The 19993-nt window shown below is 36.3% G+C and overlaps 1 protein-coding gene across 1 annotated transcript in view; it reads left to right on the forward strand.

The window, feature by feature from the left end:
* Positions 1 to 19993, forward strand: part of TTC21B (tetratricopeptide repeat domain 21B) — a 64677-nt gene that overhangs the window by 2891 nt on the left and 41793 nt on the right. The window contains exons 3-12 of the mRNA XM_023743585.1: positions 2767 to 2896; positions 2981 to 3091; positions 5756 to 5922; positions 8527 to 8649; positions 10365 to 10522; positions 11164 to 11248; positions 12543 to 12641; positions 13936 to 14128; positions 14536 to 14633; positions 14949 to 15149. Of these exons, the coding sequence (XP_023599353.1) occupies positions 2767 to 2896; positions 2981 to 3091; positions 5756 to 5922; positions 8527 to 8649; positions 10365 to 10522; positions 11164 to 11248; positions 12543 to 12641; positions 13936 to 14128; positions 14536 to 14633; positions 14949 to 15149 (1365 nt within the window). The remainder of the gene's footprint in view (positions 1 to 2766; positions 2897 to 2980; positions 3092 to 5755; positions 5923 to 8526; positions 8650 to 10364; positions 10523 to 11163; positions 11249 to 12542; positions 12642 to 13935; positions 14129 to 14535; positions 14634 to 14948; positions 15150 to 19993) is intronic.

Raw genomic sequence — 19993 nt, forward strand, 5'->3', positions numbered from 1 at the left:
GATGTTTCTCTCTCATCGATGTTTCTAACTCTCTATCTCCCTTCCTTCCTCTCTGTAAAAAATCAACTAAATAAAATTTTTTAAAAAAATTGCTTAAAAAAATAAATTATGTGAAAACAAAGACATGAGACTTGAAAAGAAGTTGCTTTTAGGATGACGGTGCTCTCTGTACCTTTGTGCACCAAATCCTTCGTCCAGCAGATCGTGATGAAGGGCGCACACAGTGTGTCCACCAGACGCTGGAGATGGTGATGAGCAGAATGGAGCAGTCCCTGCCTTCACACATTGTATGGCTAGTGCTGGAGAAAACCTTAATTAAATTAATGCATTAGATATATATTGAATGCCTCGTGTGTCTGACACGATTCGCTATAAGCCCTGCAATAATAAAATTAGATAAAACCCTCTCAATCTCGGATTTTACATTTGACTAGGAGACGTTAGACCGTAAACAGGTAAATAAAATGGGTGCTCCATTAGAGATGCTGGTAGGTGGATGCAGGACACTTTGGCAGTGGTAGGGATGCTGTAGTGTCGATATTTTGCCTAAATTTTTACATTATTGTATCTTCCTGTGAAGCCTACTCCCAACCCCTTAAATTTTTGTCATCACTTGAAATGTATCCTTTGTACTACCACCCAAAAGGGATCGTTTAATAAAAACATTTTTTCATGCTAAAAACTGTTATGTGTTCCTCATCACTTAGACTAGAGCAGTGGTCGGCAAACTGCAGCTGGTGAGCCACATGCGGCTCTGTGGCCCCTTGAGTGTGGCTCTTCTACAAAATACCACGTGCGGGCGCGCATGTACAGTGCGATTGAAACTTCGTGGCCCATGCGCAGAAGTCGGTATTTTGTGGAAGAGCCACACTCAAGGGACCAAAGAGCCGCATGTGGCTCGCTGGACTAGAGGATCAACTTAATATAAGACACTTCTTGACCCTACCTGCCTCTCCAATTTAGTCATCCAGTAATCCCTGTCTTACTTAAGGTTCTAGAACAGGGAATGGCAAACCATGGCTTTGTTCCAACAAATTCTTATTTACGAATCCAGAAATTTGAATTTCATATATGCTATGAAGTATTTTTCTTCTCTTTTATGAACAATTTGAAAACGTACAAACCATCCTTACCTTGCCGGCCATAGAAAACAGGCATAGGCTAGATAGGGCCATGAGCCATAGTTTGCCAATCCTTTCTCTAAATTATGGAATGACGTTTAGTCCTCTGCATCCCACCCATCCCTATGTTTCATTACTGTGTTGTTGCAGTGCCTCTGCCTCGCTAACTCCTGTACCTTCCTCACAAATCATGAGAGGGGCATAGGAAGAGTGTGTTTATGTGTGGAGGGGGAGTAGGAGTTTACAAATCAAGAATCAGCTCTGAAGTCCTCTCCAAGAATCTTCCTCTTAATTTTACTTTTCCCTGCTACCCACACCCAATCCTCATTCTCCTATATCCTCAAAGCAACTTTTCTTGTATTTAGTACATCGTATTTCAGTTTTCTTAGATTCTAGTCTCATTTGAAAAACGTAAGTATTTCTGGGCAGGAGCTGCCATGTCTTACTCATCTTCACATTCACAGGACCTCGCACAGTGCCTGACACTAACTAGTAGGTGGGTGGTCAGTAATTGTTGGACCGAACAACCTAACCTGAACCAAGGTAGTGGTAATGGGTATGGAGGGTGGGGATTAGGCTACAGAAACAGAAGAACCTAGTAACTGCTTATGTAGGGGACTGGGCAAAAGGGAAGGGAAGATTCCATGACTCCATGTCTGGCTTGGGCAGACATGGAGTGGGGCAAATGGAAAGATGAATCTGGAACTTACATGAGAGATCTTGGCTGGACACATGGTGTTTTATTTCATCAGCCTATAGGGTTAGGAGGAACTTTTTTTTCCAGTATGATATCTTAATCTTCACAATTACCTGTAAACAACTAACAGCATTTTACAAGTGAGCAAACTCAGGAGCTATAAGATGGACCAGAAATTTGAAACCAGGTTTTTTTGTCTTTAAGCCATGTCCCCCCCCCCCCCCCGCCCCCCCCCAACCCTCTTTATTTATTTTTAGAGAGAGAGAAGGGAGAAGGGATACAGAGAGAAAAACATTGATGAGAGTGAAACATCGTCAGTTGTCTGCCTCCTGCACGCCCTCTACTGGGGATGGAGCTCACAGCTCCCGCATGTGTCCTGACCAGGAATGGAACCAGAGGCCTATTAGTTCCTGGGTGGATGCTCAAATGCTGAGCCACACAGGCCAGGGCAGCCAAGTCCTTTTTACAATACCATGCCACTGCCTTTCCAGAGAGTTAGATTCTTAGTGATACTAACTGCTGGACAGAAGTCAAGTAAAATGATATTAAAAGTGTCCTTAGTGTTGGGAAACTAAAAGATCACTTCCCCTCTAGGAGGGGGCACTGGAGGAAAACTGCATTTTATTGAGATGTGCTGTGGGGGGCTTGGAGATGGAGTATGGATCAGACTTTCAAGAAATATAGCCAAGGCAGAGACTAGAGAGCAGGAGGGAGGCAAAGTAAAAGTTCCAGAGAACATTCGCTTAACAATTTAGGAGAAAGGATTGAAATTATTAGAAAACACCAAGATATTTAAAAAATTTTGTGTTCATTGTGTTCTGTATTTCTTAGTATTGAGTGCTATGCTTTAACAAGTTTTAGATTATTCAAGATTTTAGATTAATATCTGCTTAGATATCTCAGGCCACCAGAATCTCCTTGTAACATTTAGTTCTTACTTCCTTTTAGACTTTGATTAATTACTATTGTCAAGAGAGGTATTTCCATCACGTGTTGCTTGTTGCCAGTGAAGGAATTAAGAAGTATGGTAATGACCCCGTCTTCAGATTTTATCATGCCTATGGTACATTAATGGAAGGTATGTGCAAATTAGTAACCGTGCTGCATTGAATTCTTGTTTTGCACTAAGAATAATTTTTCACATCATAATTTTGACTTTCAGGTAAAACTCAAGAAGCTCTTCGAGAATTTGAGACTCTTAAAAATAAACCAGATGTATCACTTTGTTCTCTGCTTGCACTGATATACGCCCATAAAATGAGTCCTAATCCAGGTATAGTAGGACAATTTTTCCTACTCAATTTATTTTGTTTTTTCTCAATTACCATAGCATTTAGTCTGATCATACTGTATTACATATTATCTATAGGTACTTTTTATATCATGTATGTTTTATCATCCCGACAAGATTGTAAGTTCATCAAGCAGAAGAAATACGTATCTTACATTGCTTTCATATTCCTTATATCCTTTGGAAGAATTTTCATTTGTACATAGGAGTTGTTTGAATTAACGTAAAGGTGAACATATATTAGCAGTTGTTAAGCAAACAAACAAAAAGAATAGCCCCAAAAAGATATGTACATAAATTGCTCTGCAACAGCCAACTTTATAACCAGTTATGTTCAAATATATAGCTTTATACAGTGTATTTCTTCTGCTCTATCTTAAGCTTCTTAAAGGCTTTTATGTCCCCAAGAGGGCTAATCCTTGGAAGATATTCAGTAAATTTTTATTAAGTAATAGTTTGGAAAATATTATAGAAAAACTTTATGCAAAACCAGCAATTCAAATTGTGTGAACTGTCTTTATATATTTATTTATTTAATATTATACATATAAGTTGTGATCCATAACATCTTATATGATCTAGTTGAAAAAAGAAAATGTAAAAACCACCAATATTAAGGGCAGGGGGTTAATGGGGGGAGAAAGGGGACATATGTAATACTTTCAACGATAAAGATTTTTTTTAAAACACCAAGATTAAATTCTAATGTTGCTATTAAATAAAATGATAAATGAAACAAATTAACCCCGAATTAATGGAAAATAGTATGTACTATTAATCCATAGGAGTAGCCTGGGAAAGCTTCGTGAAAGATAGGAACTTAATCTGATCTTTGAAAGACAGGCAGGATTTCAGGATAAAGCATATTTGTCAGACAGGAGAAATCCATGGGCAAACACATGGAATTGGTTCAGGATTCAACTCTTCTGTGGAGCCCCTTTCTCTGTGCCCCAGCAGGAGTTTTAAGCTGCAGCAGAGAAGTTTCACAGGAGAGCTGTAGTCAATAAGCCTTTAAAAAAATTAGTACAAAATATTTTCTTCCTAGAATAAAGTTTCATTTAATTGATTATTCCCAACAGTATTGATTCTGTTGGGAAGTGTGATTTTCAGGACACTAAAAAGATGGAGGCAGAAATATTGCCGAGGGACACTGGAGTACTGACTCTACTTTTCACCATATGTGATGCTGAGTAGGCGTGAGCCCAGGAGGGGCCCAGAGGTTTGTCAGTAGAGCCTAGAAAAGGCCTGGATTGTTCCTGTACATTCTTCCTGAGTTCTGACGTAAGTCCTGAATATAAAAGGGCTGTGAAGCAATAAGAACTTGAGCTGCGATGTGGCAAGAGCTAACTTTGTGCAGATGGTGTCCCAGCTAACTGATGCCTCGTTAGGGACCTGATGGGAATCTGGGCAGAAGACGACAGCTCCTGCTCCTGCCAGATGAGTTCTTTTCTGCCTCTGTATCGTGGTTCTTTAACAAACGTTTCTGAAGGGAGGTGGGCGGCAGGCAGAAGGAGTCTTCTGGCCAAGCAAGCTGTAGCCCACCGAAAATGATTGTATTTCCGAAAGTCATGAAGTGGGACCTTGGTGATTCCACACTTCAATTTAAATTTCTGTCATTGGAGCTAAAAGGAAGGGTCACTTATCTTCCCTTGGAAGCCATTTTCAGAAAGGTAGAGGCTGTTAGAATCACCGCCCTCAACTTGGATGTTTCCTTCTACCTTATTGTATAACTGCTCCTGCTCTGCTTTGATCCAGGATTTGGATCTAATTGACATTTGTGTCCTAAGCACATACTCACATATGATAGGTTTGATAGTAATGATTAGAGTTGTTAGGAGTAGACTATCTAAATATTTAAGGGAGCAGTCAGGCAGTTATTAACCTATGTAAGGAATAACGATTATACTACCTTTCACTTGCCTGTGACAGTAACCCCCCATGTTGATATATTTTAGAAATGGATTAGGGAATTGGGTAATTTAAATACAAGTCCTGGTTTGCCTCTAATACTTACATCATTTTAGAATCATTGCTAATTTTTCAAGTCTTATTTTAAAAGTTGCATTTATAGCCTTTATATCTTGGGGATGACATAAAATTTAGAACTGTACATTACAGTGATCATTAACCACATGCAGCTATTGAGCACTTAGGCTTAGTTTGAGGAACCAAATTTTTAATTGAGTTCTAATTATTTTTACATTTTAAACTTGATTCAGCTATTAGAAGTTATGTTTAGAACAATGAGTAAATGAATATACTTTTTCATAAATTTTATGAAATCAAAGTACAAATTAAGTATTTCTGGATAAAATTTAGCAGCTTAATGAGAGATGTGTATAAAGTATATACCACCTTTTAAAGATTTAGTAAGAAGAAAACAAAGAATCTCAAAGGTTTTCTTATCAAATTATAGGTGAAATAATTTGGATATACTGGACAAACTACTTTTACTTGTTTCTTTTTGCCTCGTTAATGTGGCTACTAGAAAATTTTAAGTTACATATGTGGCCTGCATTTTATTTCTATTTGACAGTTCTGCTATAGAGAGAAGAACTTAATTCTCTCCCCTGTTAATCATCTGACCTATTATAAATACTTGGTCTAGAATTTAACTTTCATTTATGTCTTCTTTTTCCATTCCAGATAGAGAAGCTATTCTGGAATCAGATGCCAAAGTGAAGGAGCTGCGTAAAGGAGCAGAACCGAGAGCTTTGTACCACGCAGGCTTATTTTTATGGCACCTTGGTCGTCACGAGAAAGCGAGAGAGTACATTGACAGAATGATCAAAATGTCAGATGGTAGTAAAGAGGTAGCTGGTTTTCTTATTGTGAAATAGTGACATTAAAGGAAATATGTTGTTTATATATTCAGTGGTAACTGCTGTTTAATTCTTTGTTATTGCTTACTCTATTCTCACTTTATAAATAATAGCTTTATTTTAATATTTATTATTTTGTAAAGTTGTGGTTCTCAAAGGTGGTTTATTTTTATGCTGTTTATTAATTCTTGAAATGATCTCTCCCTGGTTCCCTTCCTTTCTTCCTACCCCTTCCTTCCTTATTCCTTTCCTTCCTTCCCTCCCACTCTCCTTATTGAACTTCTGTAGGTACAAGGCACCATTGTTTGCACTGTTAATAATACAAAGACAAGGAATGAATAAGCTTTACTGTCCTGAATGGATCATGTAGCAGTTGTCAGAGGTCATATACCCAGCCAATATGTTGAGAGAGGTGTGATTAAAGAGTGCAGGAAAATAATAGTTGACATTCATTGCTTGCTTGCTTTGTGCTAGGCACTATTTTAGGTACTTGAGGAAAGATAACATCTTTAAGTATTAGAATGAGAAAGAATTTCTTGAAGTAGCATTTGAACTAAAACCTGAAAGATGGATAATTTCCATAGGCAAAGATTATGGAAAAGGGAAGTAGATACTCCCAAGGTGGGAAGTAATAGATGGAAATGAGAAAAACAAGGAGACATATCGGTTCTGGGTACAGTGAGACTCTTCATATTTGATGGGAACATGGGGTACATAGATGAAGAGGATGGAAGAAAAATGTGGAGATGTGGGTTGGGGCAAATTGAAGAATCTCGACAGTGAGATACAGTATTTGTATCTAATTCGATAGGCATTGAAAGACCATCAAAGGTTCTTAATCACTGCAGCGATGTTATTAGAGTACAGATTCAGAAGATTAGTTTAACATGCTGTATAGGGTGGACTGACCTGGGGGGAAACTAGAATGCAGCCAAAAGGATACTGCTTTCTGGCCGAAGACTTTGAGGGCTGATACTAAAATACTGTAGAGGGGGTACAAAGTTGAGAATTATTAAATATCCACAAGGCTTGTCAACTGATTGTAAATAAGAGGGGAAGATACTGAGGATATCTCTAAGGTTTTAAGCCTGGACAATTCAGAGACCAGTTAACATAAATGGAAACTACGTTGAATTAAGAAGGTAATCTTAAAGAGAGATGTGTTTAGCTGAAGACATGCTATATTCCAGGCTCTGGAGAACAGTGGAATAGAGATAGTACATGAGCTGTAGGAAAAAGAAAATATTAAAAGAGGTACTGGGCTACAAGTAAAGCTTGGGAATTATCCACCCAGAGATAGTAGTTGAAACAATTCAAATAAGCACACTGATCAAGTGAGTAGAAATAGCACTGTTTGAGTAGTATTAGCTGTCTTTTCAGGTGAAATACAGAGCTAAATATAATCTCAGTTAAAGATTTATAAGTTTATGAAGTAACCTATAATTTTTTGTGTTAATCCTCACCCGAGGATATTTTTCCATTGATTTTTAGAAAGAGTGGAAGGATGGGTAGGGGGAAAGAGAGGAGGAGAGAGAGAGACAGAGACAGAGAAAAACACCTATGTGAGAGAGACATTGGTTGGTTATCTCATTCATGTGCCCTGACCACAGCCAGGGATCGAACCTGCAACCCAGATACATGCCCTTGACCGGGAATTCAACCTGAGAACCTTCGGTGCAGGGGCTGATGCTCTAACCCAGTGGTGGGGAACATCCAGCTCTTGGGCCGTATATGACCTGCAAAATCACTTGGCCTGGCCCTGCCAAGGCATTAGGAGTGAGTTAATTAAATCTTTGGCCAAATATAGAGGGCCAATTTTTAAGTTGGTAACTTTGTATGTCCCGATAATGATACTATAAATATTCAAATGACCCTTGGCAGAGAAAGCGTTTGCTACCCCAGCTCTAACCTAACCATTTAGCCACACCAGCCATGGACTATACATCTGATAGAAGAGCAGATTTCATAATTTTTGTTTGAAATTAAAAAGAAAAATATTCGACCTCTGTCCATCTTCTTTTCAACACTGTAAATCTTGCAACCCATTGGCTTACTAACATTTCTGAAGGTAAACATCCATGACTTCTTCAGTTTGTAATTTCTTGGGCCATATATGCTTGCATTTGAAACTCACTGGACTAGTCACATATTAAAGAAAACATTGCCACATTATCTTAATTTTTAATGTATGTGAAGCCTGTTTTTCCATCTTAGTTCATTTAGTCTTATTGCTCAAAAAGAGGTCACAAATTCTTATTTATGTCTCAAATTACATATTTAACTATTATTAATAACAATTTGCTGGCAAAGTCCCAGATAAGAATATTGATTATTTAGCATTAATGGACTTTTTGATAAGCTTCTTCATATTAATATTGAGCAGAGTAGTAAGGCTGAAATTCTTAATACTTTCCCATACTCTAGGCTGGCAACAGTTGGAAAGCATTTTTACTGCACAGATTTATTGTTCATAATATTATTTAATAGAGTGATTTTTGTTATTAATTACCAAAAAGAAAAGACATTAGGTTTACTTCTTTTACCCATTTTTCCCCCCAAAAAATGGAAATATGATTAGAATTTTTCATTTTACAGGGACAGATCTTGAGAGCATGGCTTGATATTACAAGAGGAAAAGAACCTTATACTAAAAGAGCACTAAGATCTTTTGAAGAGGGATTACAAAATGGAAATGATATTTTTGCTCTGCTGGGTAAGGTGAGTTGGAGTTAGGTAAACAAATCATGTTTTAAAATTTATTCATAATATAGTTGAAACCCAACAAAACTAAGTGGATCAAAAATAATTTTCATGTTACTTTTATCAACTCTCAATTGTAGGAGGGACTTATGTTTATATGGGAAAATGAGCAGTAAACTAGAGAAATGTATTCCCTGCCAAATTCTTCAATCCTAGGTCAGTTTTAATTGTTTTTGTTATTGGTGTTGGTGGTTCCTATGTTATTTATTCACCAAACATCTACACCCTGTCTAATATATGTGAGATATCACTCTAGATATTGGGGTACCCGGGACACTTCAGTTGCAGGCCGACACTCTGTCCACTGAGCCAAACCGGTCTGGGCAGATTCCATTCATTTTTATGGCCAAGTAATATTCCATTGTATGTATAAACCACAACTTTTTTAGCCACTTGTTTATTGATGGGCACTTGGATTACTTCAATATCTTGGCTATAGATAAGTAACTCTGCAGTGAACATACAGGTGCATATATTCCTTTGAATTATAGTCAAACCTTAGTTCTCGACTATCTCCCGTTTTTCCACAATTTGGATCTAGACCCAACAACTTTTTCATGCTGATTCTTATAGAATTAGTCAGGCATCTTTCAGGTGACAAACAAAGGAGAGAATGTGTGAGTATGAGTCAGTTTACCACTATACCTCGTGTTGTTAACATCTCAGGAAATTATGCTGTGAATATTTCTAATGGGGAAAAAATGATTCAGTTTTCAACCAAATTGCTTCTCAAACAGCCTTCCGGAACAAATTAAGTTCTAGAACCCAGGGTCCATTGTAGTGTTTTGGGTTTTTTCAGATATATATCCGGAAATGAAATTGCTGCCTCATAAGGCAGTTCCATATTTAATTTTTTGAGAAACTTCCATACGATTTTCCACAATGGTTGCACCAATCTGCATTCCCACCAACAGTGCAAGAGGGTTCGCTTTTCTCCACATCCTCCCCAACACTTGTCTGTTGATTTATTGATGATAACCATTCTGACAGGTGTGAGGTGATATCTCATTGTAATTTTAATTATTTGCATTTCTCTTATGATTAGTAAAGTTGAGCGTCTTTTCATCTGTCTATTGGCCATCTCTTTGTCCTCTTTGGAAAAGTGTCTACGTATGTAGGTCCTTTGCCCATTTTTTTATTGGTTTGCTTTTTTGGTGTTTAGTTGTATGGGTTCTTTATAAATTTTGGACATTTTACAGGTTGTCTTTTCAGTAGGTTGTCTTTTCATTTTGTTGATGATTTTCTTTGCTGTTATTTTGCTTATTCTTTAAAATCTTATCTTCTTTATCTTGAAAATATTTTTTTTAAAGGTACAAAATCTCTTAGTTTTAGTTGCTGCCTGTGAATACACAGGAAATATTTTATCCTAAAAGGAAACATTATTTTACGGTGTTTCTAAAAACATTTTTAACATTAATTGTATTTCTCAAGTATTTAAAAGTGGAATTTAAAACGTTTATTGTTCTGTGATGTTTTAAACTTTTGTTTTGATAAAAACTATTTTTTTTCTTATTATAAAAGTGATCACTTCCTTACGAAAAGGTCAGAGAACAAAAATATAAAAAATGCTAAACACTAGTTTTCTCTCAACTTCAGGATAACTTAGTATATATGATCAGAACCTTAGTATATATGATCACAGTTTTGATGCCACTTCCTTTTCCTCCCATTAGGTACAATGCCTTGAGATGCGCCAGAATTATTTAGGTGCTTTGGAGACTGTAAACCAAATAATTGTGAACTTTCCAAGTTTCCTCCCTGCTTTAGTACAGAAAATGAAACTACAACTGGCCTTGCAAGATTGGGACCAGGCGATTGAGATTGTGCAGAGGTAAAGTACAAAAAGGTGACACCCAAACCTTTGGATCTGGTTTTAATTTTGAGAAAAAATAAAATCTGTACATAATTTTTTATCATAGGATTTTTAAAATTTGATTTTTCCAAAAATACGGAATTGAAAAGTTTAATATTGCATTGTTTAAAACGGAATTGATTGGTTTACATACATATCTGACTAGCTGTTCTAAGGCAGACTTTTTTTTTGCAAACAAATACCCCTGTCTTCATGAAGCTTATATTCAAATGAGAGGAACCATATGATAAACAGAACAAATAAGAAATTATGTAGTATGTTCAAAAGTTGTAATGCTATGGGGAAAAGATAAAGCCACAGCTGGAAAGTGAAATGGGCAGTGGGGGTGAGGGAGTGGATTTTATGGGAATGGTCAGGGAAGGCCTCACTGAGAAGATGGCATTTAAGCAAAGAAAATAAGCAATGCAGATATCCGGGAAAAACTTTGCAGAAAGGAAAAGCAAGTGTGAACACCTTGAGGCCAGAGTATGTGTCCTTTGTTTAAGGAATGGGAAGGAGTAGAATGACTAGGAGTGAAGTCCCAGCAGAAAGGTGGGAGGGCGCAGGGTGCCAGGTTGCGAATATATGTAAGTTTATTTCAACAAAATGTTTTTCTGCAGGTTAATGCTTCAAGACAAACAAAATGTAGAAGCACTAAGAATGCTGGCTCTTTACTATTTGTGTAGGGAAGGGGATATAGAGAAGGTAAGTTGCATTGTGCTAATTAAGTTTCCTGTATTAATAATACAGGAAGTACTCTTTTAGAATGTATGTCATGGTAGTTTTTAGTTGATTCTTGAAAATACACTTTAACAAAGAGGTGAGCTTCTTAATTCAACCAGTAAAGTAAAAACATTATGTAGTCAATAGTACCCTTGAAAATTCCTTTGATCATTAATTACGGTATATATTGTTTTTCTATATAAAACTCCCATGCAGTAATATGTTTGATTAATGTAACTGGTAATACTGGGTATGGAAGAGTACATAGAAAAAATATAATTTATAATATTTTTAAATTTTATTTAAGTTTGGATAGGTTACATGGGCTTAGGATAAAATCCCATTGGACCTTACAGTAAGGTAACATGTTTCTCTAGTAGTGAGCATATTGACTATATACTAGATTACAGAATGTCATCATCCAGTCTTAAGTAAATAGTATATAAAAAGTAGTAGATTTGGATTGTGTTGAGTTTGGTTAAATTAGTTAATATGACAATGCCTAATAGGTACTTTAGTAAATATTAAAAGAATTTTAGTAGAGGCAACTATTCAGTAAATATTCCGGGCATTGAAATTATTTATAGTAAGTATCTTAGTGATTTTTCTATTCTAGATCATTTTAAATATAAACCAAGCTATATATGTAATCCAAGGGCTGATCTTATATAACATTAGTGTTTGTAAATATGTTGTTATTCATATTTCATTTGTGTCATGGATTCATTATTTTAGAGGGAGCTTGTCATGTACAGTTAATTGAATATTATAGGTATCTTTATCTACCCAAAGGTTCCTATTCAGTAACAAATATTAAAAAAATACATTCTAAAACTCTGTTCTTTATTGATAATTAATTATTGAGCTTTTTAAAAGAAGTTTTTTTAAAAAATATATATTTTATTGATTTTTTACAGAGAGGAAGGGAGAGGGATAGAGAGTTAGAAACATCCACGAGAGAGAAACATGGATCAGCTGCCTCCTTCACACCCCCTACTGGGGATGTGCCTGCAACCAAGGTACATGCCCTTGACCGGAATCGAACCTGGGACTCTTCAGTCTTCAGTCCACAGGCCGACGCTCTGAGCCAAACTGGTCAGGGCTAAACGAAGTTTTAATACATCTTGCAACATATAAGATTTTATTGGAAGAGGGAGGAATTAGTAAAAGCAAATATCTTTTTAAACAATAATAGTATTTATTAGTCTATATGTCATATATTATGTTCTTTATTTCTTAGTTTATTTTAAAATTATACTGGGTACTTTTGTTTTAGGCTGCAACCACACTGGAAAACTTGGAAAATGCATTGGATGCTATGGAACCACAGAATGCTCAACTTTTTTATAAGATTACCATTGCCTTCAGCAGAACTGTAAGAGGGTCCACTATGTACCATAGCTCTGTTATCTACAGCTGGAAATAGAAAATAAGTCACCAAGGCTGAGGCACCAAAGAGCATATGGCCTAGAGTGAAAATATGATATGTATATAAATATGTGGTATATCCTAAGAAGGGCAGTCTAGAGGAGATATGGGTTCCAACTGTAAAAAGCCATCATGGAGGCTTCATGGAGCAAGTGGCATTTTTTGAACCTTTAAAGAGAGGGAAGTGCCTTCCAGGCAAAGGAAATAAGTGCACAGGATTTATGAGTAGGAATGTTCTTTGTTTTGTATTTTTAAAATATTTGAAAAACGTTTTAATGTGTGTAATAGACTATTTTGGTAGGGGAAATGGCTGGTATCTTACTTTTATAATATTAAAGAAATGTTCGCATTACAAGTACACAATTTTAAAAAGGTAATCAGGAATGGATTAAAAAAATCAGCAGAATCTTGAAATCAATACCTGAAATGAGTGGATTAAAAAGTTAATTAAGGTACGAAAAAGGCACACATGAGTAAGTAAAATAATTAGTAAATATAAAGTTGAAAGAAAAAATCAAGGGTGTTGTTAAGTGACATAAATAAACTGAATTTTCTCATTTACAAACAAAGATTGTCAGATTGTGTGAAGTTTAGAGAAAAACAAATTCTGCTATTACAAAGTTTAAGTTAAGGAGGGTATATTTATCCTTTTTATTTGCCTGTTGCCAGATACCTGATTAGTTTACAAAAATTCAAACAGTTTAGTATTATACTCATAACAGTTGTTGCCTTCAAGTGTTACATACTTACTCTAGCAACATTGCCATTTCTTGAAATATTTGTGAAGCTTTTTAAAATGAAGATTCTAAGGCATAATCTTTTAAAATAGTCTCAGTGGTGCCACCCTTGTCTTTAGGGGGAAAGCCCTACATTTTTTTTCCATTAAAAATATATATGCAAACTTAAAGCAATAACTTTATTGTCTACTTTGTAAAACAACCATACCACAGTTTGAAAAGACGTCTAGAATATGTTTGTATGGCAGCATCATTAGGAGTTTACTTTTCAAGGTAGTTGTTTTTAAAAACACTACTAAGGATATATAAGTTCTCAGAGGATATAAACTCTTTCTTGCTGTTCTGCCTAGATAGTAAATAGAGAAGTTTTATTTTTCTTGGTTATTAAATCATTGTTTCTTTGCATTTTGCTTCTGCAAAATCTAACATATATGTATGTTTAGAAAAACAATCCTTTTGACTGAATAGAAGTGTTCTAGTCCAACTAAATCTTTTTCTTTTTAGTGTGGACGTAATCAACTCATTCTTGAAAAAGTTCAAACATTACTAGAAAGAGCTTTCAGCTTAACCCCTCAGCAATCAGAATATGCTACAGAACTTGGATACCTAATGCTTTTACAAGAAAAAGTTAAGGAAGCATGGAAGTGGTATCAGATTGCCATAAATCTTGAAGAAACTAGTATCACTGCAGTGATTGGTATGACCACTATTTCTATAAATGTTCTTCATAGAGATGCATTTTCATACCTGCCATTAAAAATGTTTTGTGATTTTCTAAAATTAAACAATTCTCCACTATCCCCAACAGAAAAAAAATCATATATCTTTAAAAATAAATTTTTTATTTCATAATTAATATGTTGAGAGAGTAGGTTTTTATGGGATAGTTACTATACTAGTATATTATGAGTTCCATCATAACAGATTTTATGTGAGTACCAAGCCACCCATTTTCTTTCACCTTTTCTTTTTTTTTTTAATATAAAATTTTCATGTATTATTGGTGGGGAAATCCATGTTTTATTAATGTTGTTGGTGTTAGCTTAAAGTTTGCATGCCTTAAACCAGATATGCAAACTTTGTTTCTGTTCTGTTTGGTTTTAGGATGTATCCGATGTCAATTAATAGAAGGGCAATTACAGGAAGCAGATCAGCAGCTAGAATTCCTTAGTGAAATTCAGCAGTCTTTTGGAAAATATGCGGTACAGTATTTTATTTTATTAGATATTAGGTCCCAGCTACTATTTATAAAATATGAAATTTTAAATTGTCTTATTTAGTATTAGCTTTAAAGGAGTAATATACACCAATTTTAATATGTAACTTCATTTATTAATTTAACTCCATGAAAAATTAGACTTTAAATATTCTCCCATAAGATTCTAAAAATCTAAGCTAAAACTTAAGTATGAATAAATATTTAACATCAAGACACTTCCTATACATTTGAAATCTAAATAGAAAGAAATGCCTTTATAACTGAATGGAGTAATTTATAAAAACTACTGATTTTTCAGGAATTAACTTATTTACAAGCAATTCTTGCTATAAAGAAAAATAAACGACAAGAAGAAGTTATTAACTTGTTAAATGATGCCTTGGACACTCATTTTTCACAATTACAAGATTTACCTTTTGGCATACAGTATTTTGAGAAGTTAAATTCTGATTTCTTGCTAGAAATCATTACAGAATATCTGAATTACTGTCCATTGCAAGTAAGTAATTTGGGGACTTTGGGGGGGATAGAGGGTGACTATTAAATTTATTGTGATCACATTGGTTAATAAAGTTATCTAGGTTTCAGGTGTACAATTGACACATCATCTGCATATTGTATTGTATGTTCACTGCCCAAAGTCAAGTCTCCTGTCATGTTGAGCCCCCCTTACCCCTCTTCTGCCTCCCTCAACCCCCTTTCCGTCTGGTAATCACAATACCAATGTCTGTGTCTATGAGTTTTGTGTGTGTGTTTTTTCCTTAATCCCTCATCTATTTCACCTGGCACTCTAATACCGCCTCTGGAAGCTGTCAGTTTGTTCTCTGTATCTGTGAGTCCGTATCTGTATCTGTGAGTCTGTATAAGTGAAATCATATGGTATTTGTCTTTCCCTGACTGGCTTATTCCAGGTCCATCCAGGGGTAAGATTTCCTTCTCTTTTTTATGACTGAATAGTATTCCATTGTGTAACTGTAACACAGCTTTTTTTACCTACTATCTACTGATGGGCAATTGGGCTCCTTGCAAATCTTGGCTATTGTAAATAGTGCTGCAATGAACATAGGGAGCATATGTTCTTTCAAATCAAGAGTTTTGAGTTCTGATATAGTCTCAGAAGTATATTCACTGGGTCATAAGGCAGTTCCATTTTTAATTTTTTGAGGAAACTCCGTACTGTTTTCCATAGTGGCTGCACCAGTCTGCATTTCCACCAGTAGTGCACTAGGGTTCCCTTTTCTCCACATCCTTGCCAACACTTGTTGTTGATTTACTAATGATAGCCATTCTTTCAGGTATCAGGTGATATCTCATTGTGGTTTTAATTTGTATATCCATAATTATTAGTGATATTGAACATCTGTTCATATGTCTATTGGCTATCTGTATGACCTCTTGAGAGAATTGTCTGTTCAGGTCTCTGCCCATACTACCTGACATCAGACTATACTACAAGGCCATAGTAATCAAAACAGCAGAGTTCTGGCATAAAAACAGCCATATAGATCAATGGAACAGAACAGAGAGCCTAAAAATAAACCCACACCTATATGGTCATTAATATTTGACAAAGGAGGCAAGAATATACAATGAGAGAAACACCATCTATTCAATAAATAGTATTGGGAAAATTGGACAGATATGTGAAAAAAAATAAAACGACCACCTTTTTACACCATATACAAGCATAAACTCATAATGGATGCAAGACTTAAATGTAAGGCTTGAAACTAAAAATCCTAGAAGAAAACAAGCAGTAAAATGTCAACCATTTCCTGTAGCAATATCTTTTCTGATATATCTCCTCGTGCTTATTGAAGATGTTTACTCATTGTATATTCTTGCTCCTTTGTTGTAAATTTAATTGATTATATATGTGTGGGTTTATTTCTAGGCTCTTTATTCTGTTCCATTGGCCTATGTATCTCTTTTTGTGCCAGTATCATACATGTTTTTATCATAACAGCTTTGTAGTATAGTTTGAAATAAGGGAGAATGAGGTTTCCAACTTCCATTTCATTTACTTCTGCTGTGGTCTTTATTATTTTTTCTTCCTTCTACTAACTTTGGGCTGTTCTCTCCAGTTTTTCTCTTATAATTCATTTTTATTTTTATTCTGTTGTGGTTGGAAAAGTTACCTGACATGATTTCAGTGTTCTTAAGCTTTGTGACCTAATATGTGTTCTATCGTGGAGAATGTTCATGTGCACTTAAAAAGAATACACATTCTGTCTAGCCAATTTGGCTCAGTGGATAGAGCATCAGCCAGCAGAATGAAGGATCCCACGTTTGATTCTGGTCAAGGGCATGTACTTCGGGTTCAGGCTTGATCCCAGGCCTTGGTCAGGCTTTAAGTGGGAGACAACTAATTGATGTGTCTCTCTCACATCGATGTTTCTCTCTATATGTCTCTCCTCCCTTTCTCTCTCTCTCTCTCTCTCTCTCTCTCAAAAGAAAAAAAAGAATGCAATATTCTACTGTTTGGGGATAGAATGTTTTGTGCACACCTATTAAGTCCGTCTAGTCTGTCACCTAAGGCCAATATTTCCTTTTCTATTTTTTTTAATATATTTTATTGATTTGTTACAGAGAGGAAGGGAGAGGGATAGAGAGGTAGAAACATCAATGAGAGAGAAACATCCATCAGTTGCCTCCTGCACACCTCCCACTGGGGATGTGCCCGCAACCAAGGTACATGCCCTTGACCGGAATTGAACTGGGACCTTTCAGTCTGCAGGCCGATGCTTTATCCCCTGAGCCAAACCGGTTAGGGCCTTTCCTTTTCGATTTTATCTAAATGATCTATCCATTGATGGAAGTGGGCTTAAGTCCCCTATTACTATTAAGAACCACCTTTACTATATATTTGCCTTTACTTGTGAGATTTTTTATGTGTGTGTATGCATTTTTGGCTTTTTCTTTTCCATTTTAAGAGTTCCCTTTAACATTTCTTGTAATGCCAGTTTAGTGGTAATAAACTCCTTTAGCTTTTGCTTGTCTGGAAATTCTTTAGCTCTTCCGCAATTCTGAATGATAACCTTGCCGGGGTAGAGTATTCTTGGTTGTAGGTTTTCCCTTTCATCGTATTAATGTATCCCGCTACTCCCTTTTGGCCTGCAGAGTTTCTGTTGAAAAATCAGCTGATAGTCTTATGGGTATTCCCTTGTACATAACTAGTTGTTTTCTCTTGCTGTTTTAAGATTCTCTCTTTAACTTTCAACATTTTAATTATGATGTGTTTTGGTGCGGATCTCTTTGAATTCATCACTGTGCTTCTTGGAATTGGATGTCTATTTCCTTCACCAGGTTAGGGAATTTTTCAGCCATTATTTCTTCAAATAGGTTTTCTGTCCCTTTCTCTCTCTTTTCCTTCTGGAACTCCTATGTTAGGAATGTTAGTATACTTGATGTTGTCCCAGAGGTCTCTTATGCTTTATGCTATCCTCATTCTTTTAACTTTTTAAAATATCTTCCAGTTGGGTGATTTTCACTACCCTGTCTTTCGGATTGCTGATCTATCCTTCTTTGTCATCTAATCTGTTGTTTCCTCTAGTGTATTTTTTTATTTATATATTAAATAAATAATATATATTTTATTTATATTATTCAGTTTTTATTGGTTCTTTTTTACAGTTTTATATCTTTATAGAAGTTCTCCACTTGTCTGCAGAGTTTGATGAGCATTTTTATGACTCTTTATTTAGTAGACAGTTTGCTTTTGTTTTGTTCTTTTTCTGTTTTTTTTTTGTTTGTTTGTTTATTTGTTTGTAACATATTCTTTTGTCTCTTCAGTTTGCCTGTTTGTTTCTTATGTATTTGGTAGACCAGCTACATCCCCTGGTTTTGTAAAAGTGGCCTTATTTAGAAGGTGTTCTGTGGGGCCTAGTGGTGGAATGCCCCTTAGTCACTAGAACCAGATGCTCCAGAGGTGTTCCCTGTCTGGACTACTGTGGCTTCTTGTTGTGGTTGGGCTACAGCTGCTAAGGACACACTGGCAGGTGAGACTGGCCTCTGGCCCAGCTGGCTGTGAGGCCCAGCCTCAGCTGTTGCAGGCACACTGCTGTGTGCTGGTGCCAACTGAGGCTGCCCACTGGGTGTGGCAGAGTAAGAGCCGCATTGGAGGGATGCCAGTGGTGGGTCCTTAGATAAATGCCAGGGTGGAATGAAATGTTAACAAGGTTAATAGAGAATGTCAGAAATGGTGCCTGCCAGTGTCAGACCAGCTAGATGAAAGGAAAATATGAAAGGGGGAAAAATTGTGCCCACCATGTTCTGTCCCTGGAAAAAGTTCCAACAGCTCTGTCTGTTCAGCACACACCTTAAAATTAGTCAGTATATCACCTTCTTGTATGACACAGATGCTTTTCAGACTGTTCTCTCTTCACTTGGACTCGGAAAGTATGCCACCTTAGTTTCCTACAGCCCTTTGGCTTTCCCAAATGTAAGCCCTGTTGATTTTTAAAGCCAGATATTATGGGGGCTCCTCTTCTTGGTGCAGGTGCCCAGGCTGGGGCTCAGACCCCTTGTTCTTCAGAGGGATATCTCTCCAACTCGTTGGTCACTGCATAGGGTGTAGGGGGTAGAGTGGATCCTGACTAGGTTGAGTCTCTCTGCCCCCTCCTACCTGTCTCAGTGTGGCTTTTTCTTTATATCTGTAGTTGTAGAAAATCTGTTCTGCTAGTCTGTAGGTTGTTTTCAGAGATAGCTGTTCTATACATAGTTGATATCAATGAGAGGAGGTGAGCTTAGGATCTTCCTACTCCACCATCTTGAACCCGAAGCTGGGAACCTTGGTTTGAATGCCAATTAAGCCTGTCCTCGAAATGTTGTTCCTCGCAGTTGGTGCTAGTCATTTATTTTTTTTATGACAAGTTTGAGAACCCTAGTTGTGAGTTAGAGGATTCCTTTATTTTGTCAGTGCCTCTCATTATGCCCACTATTCCACATATGGATTTGGACTGCAAGACCTAGATTAGATCCTTTTCCTCCCAATTCTGGATTTCCACCCAGGTTTCTTTTTGTGAATCATGTAACAGTCATTAGCTCCTCTACTCACTGTAACTTTGGACCCCAGTATAGGACTCTACATTTATCCCTATGAAATTTTATCTCCATGATTCATTCCATAATTCAAGATGACATAGCCTTCTAGATCCTGAGTATCATCTATTTTGTATGGATCTTATTGTCACCCATCATCTGCCTTAAATAGCTCTGAGTAGAACTGAGGATGGAACCCTCTGACTTATTACCAGAGAGTTTATTACAAATTAGCATGGATCCATTACTCACGCTTATTTGTTATAGACAGTAAGTGGATGGATGGCTTACTTATACTCAACT

This window comes from Myotis lucifugus, unplaced genomic scaffold (assembly GCF_000147115.1).
Source record: "Myotis lucifugus unplaced genomic scaffold, Myoluc2.0 scaffold_5, whole genome shotgun sequence".
Classification (NCBI taxonomy): Eukaryota; Metazoa; Chordata; class Mammalia; order Chiroptera; family Vespertilionidae; genus Myotis; species Myotis lucifugus.